The sequence below is a fragment of the Salvia hispanica genome, chromosome 6 (assembly GCF_023119035.1).
Source record: "Salvia hispanica cultivar TCC Black 2014 chromosome 6, UniMelb_Shisp_WGS_1.0, whole genome shotgun sequence".
Lineage (NCBI taxonomy): Eukaryota > Viridiplantae > Streptophyta > Magnoliopsida > Lamiales > Lamiaceae > Salvia > Salvia hispanica.
The window spans coordinates 28,248,328-28,250,291 of NC_062970.1; the positions used below are offsets into that span (position 1 = coordinate 28,248,328).

The following is a 1,964-nucleotide window of genomic DNA, read 5'->3' on the forward strand; positions in this document are numbered from 1 at the left end:
CCAAAGGGGTTTCCCCCTCGGCAATATCCTTCACAACAGGGGTTTCCCCCTCAATCGTACTGTCCACAATAGGGGTTTCCCCCTCCACAACTTCATCTAAAACAGGGGTTTCCCCCTCACCAACTTCCTTACCCTCAGAACTAGGGTTCTCATCGCCTTACTTCTCTGTCTCCACCACTGTCCCGCTGTTCGACGGTCCATCATCCCCCGGCCGTTCGTGCACCGCCTCTTCTTTCTCCGCCTCATGTGAAGCGGTTTCTGCATGTTGAGATCCAGAATCTTGCGGCCTTTCTTCACGAAGATCCGCCGGTTGTGCAGCCGAATCTGCCGGAATCGTCGGTGGTGGTATGACCGGCGCGGACGTCATTAGGCTAGCGGAGAATAGGGCATATACTTCTTTTGCTTTCTCGACGCTCCCCAATTTCTGCGTCAATTCTGCCAACAGGGTTGGGTCGTACACGGTCTGCTGCGAACTTCCGGTGAGTTTGGTTGAATCCATCACTGCAGATCTGAAATTAGACAAAAACTAGGTCGAATTTTGGTTAGGGTTTGTATTTTAGAGAGAGAACGAAAGTAGAGAGAAGGGAGAGTAAATCAGTTTTTTTCTTTCGTCGATTTTGGGATTATTGGAGAGAGAGAAGCGACGGTTGCTTTTCTGATGAAAGGATGGTGCGGTTGCAGGCATGATGTAAGCAACCGTACAACTCCCATAAATATCGGCAGATTTTGAAATTCAAATTATCTCCGTCCCTCCTTGACCTTTTCCTCCAAGCTTTCCTTGACTTCTTCCTTCATATTCTTCTCTAGCTGATTCCCCTGATCACGACCCTATACTTACAAAAAAAATTGAAGGTTCCAGACTCCCAGGTCAAGGTTAGAGTATAAAGTATCGGTTTCCTTCGGAGTCTGGTGCTTCGAAAATATTTTTGGATTTTCTTTAGTTTGAAAAAAAATTAAACTATTTACACACTTCTTTAGAGTATTCTCGAGATTCCCTGGTTCAATTCGTATTTTCAAATTGTTAACCTACTACCTGACCCAGGAATTCATCGAGAATACCTCATCGTCCGTCTAGGAGGTAGTAGGGAGTGCGTGTAGTGGAACTTCGTCGACCACACACAACTCGGAATTATCCCTATAGACTTTTACTCTATGACCGTTGACAAGAAAAGGGACAGAGTTAGAAGCACTTCCCTGGATCTCCACTTCTCCGTTTGCGCGGATGCCGACGATGGTATATGGGCCGACCCATTTAGACTTCAATTTCCCAGGCATTAGCTTGAGCCGGGACTGGAAAAGGAGCACCTTCAATTTCCCAGGCATTCTTATCATGCCATAACTTCGTTCTTTCTTTGTACCACATGGCAGACTCAAATGACTCCAGTCGAAGTTTCTCCAATTCTTGTAGTTGTAACTTCCTCTCTTCTTCGCAAGCTACAGGTTTCATGTTAACTCTTTCACTGCCCAGTACGCCTTGTGCTTAATACCAACAGGTAAGTGGCACATCTTGCCAAACACAAGCCTGTAAGGAGACATTCCAATAGGCGTTTTAAAAGCAGTTCTGTAGGCCCACAATGCGTCACCAAGCCTCTTGCTCCAGTCCTTCCTTGACGGATTAACTATTTTCTCCAATATTGCCTTGATCTCGCGATTAGAAATCTCCGCTTGGCCATTAGACTGGGGGTGGTACGGAGTCGACACTCTATGGTGAACACCATATTTCTTCATCAGAGTCTCGATGGTGCGATTACAGAAATGAGTTCCCTGATCTGAGACGATGGCCCGGGGAACTCCATATCTGTTGAAAATATAGGCCTTCAAAAATTTTGCCACCTCCTTCGATTCGCATGTTGTGGTGGCCTTAGCTTCTATCCACTTAGACACATAGTCTACTGCAACCAATATATACGTGTTCCCACAAGATGATGGGAACGGTCCCATAAAGTCCATCCCCACACATAAAA

At 46.1% G+C, this 1,964-nt stretch overlaps 1 protein-coding gene across 1 annotated transcript; it reads right to left on the reverse strand.

Annotated features, from left to right (window-relative positions):
- Positions 1–1,071: 1,071 nt before the first annotated feature.
- LOC125195066 lies at positions 1,072–1,673 on the reverse strand. Its single transcript, XM_048093269.1, has 3 exons — positions 1,639–1,673; positions 1,462–1,522; positions 1,072–1,350 (listed from the first exon to the last, which is right to left on the reverse strand). The coding sequence occupies exons 1-3, from the start codon at positions 1,671–1,673 to the stop codon at positions 1,072–1,074; spliced, it is 375 nt and encodes a 124-aa protein (XP_047949226.1).
- Between the last annotated feature and the right edge of the window lie 291 nt (positions 1,674–1,964).

Coding starts and splice junctions, on each gene's coding strand:
- LOC125195066 (XM_048093269.1), bottom strand. CDS start 1,673: ATGGCCAAGCGGAGATTTCTAATCGCGAGATCAAG. Junction 1,523..1,638: donor TTTCTAATCGCGAGATCAAG/GCAATATTGGAG, acceptor GTCTCCTTACAG/GCTTGTGTTTGGCAAGATGT. Junction 1,351..1,461: donor AGCACAAGGCGTACTGGGCA/GTGAAAGAGTTA, acceptor TGTGGTACAAAG/AAAGAACGAAGTTATGGCAT.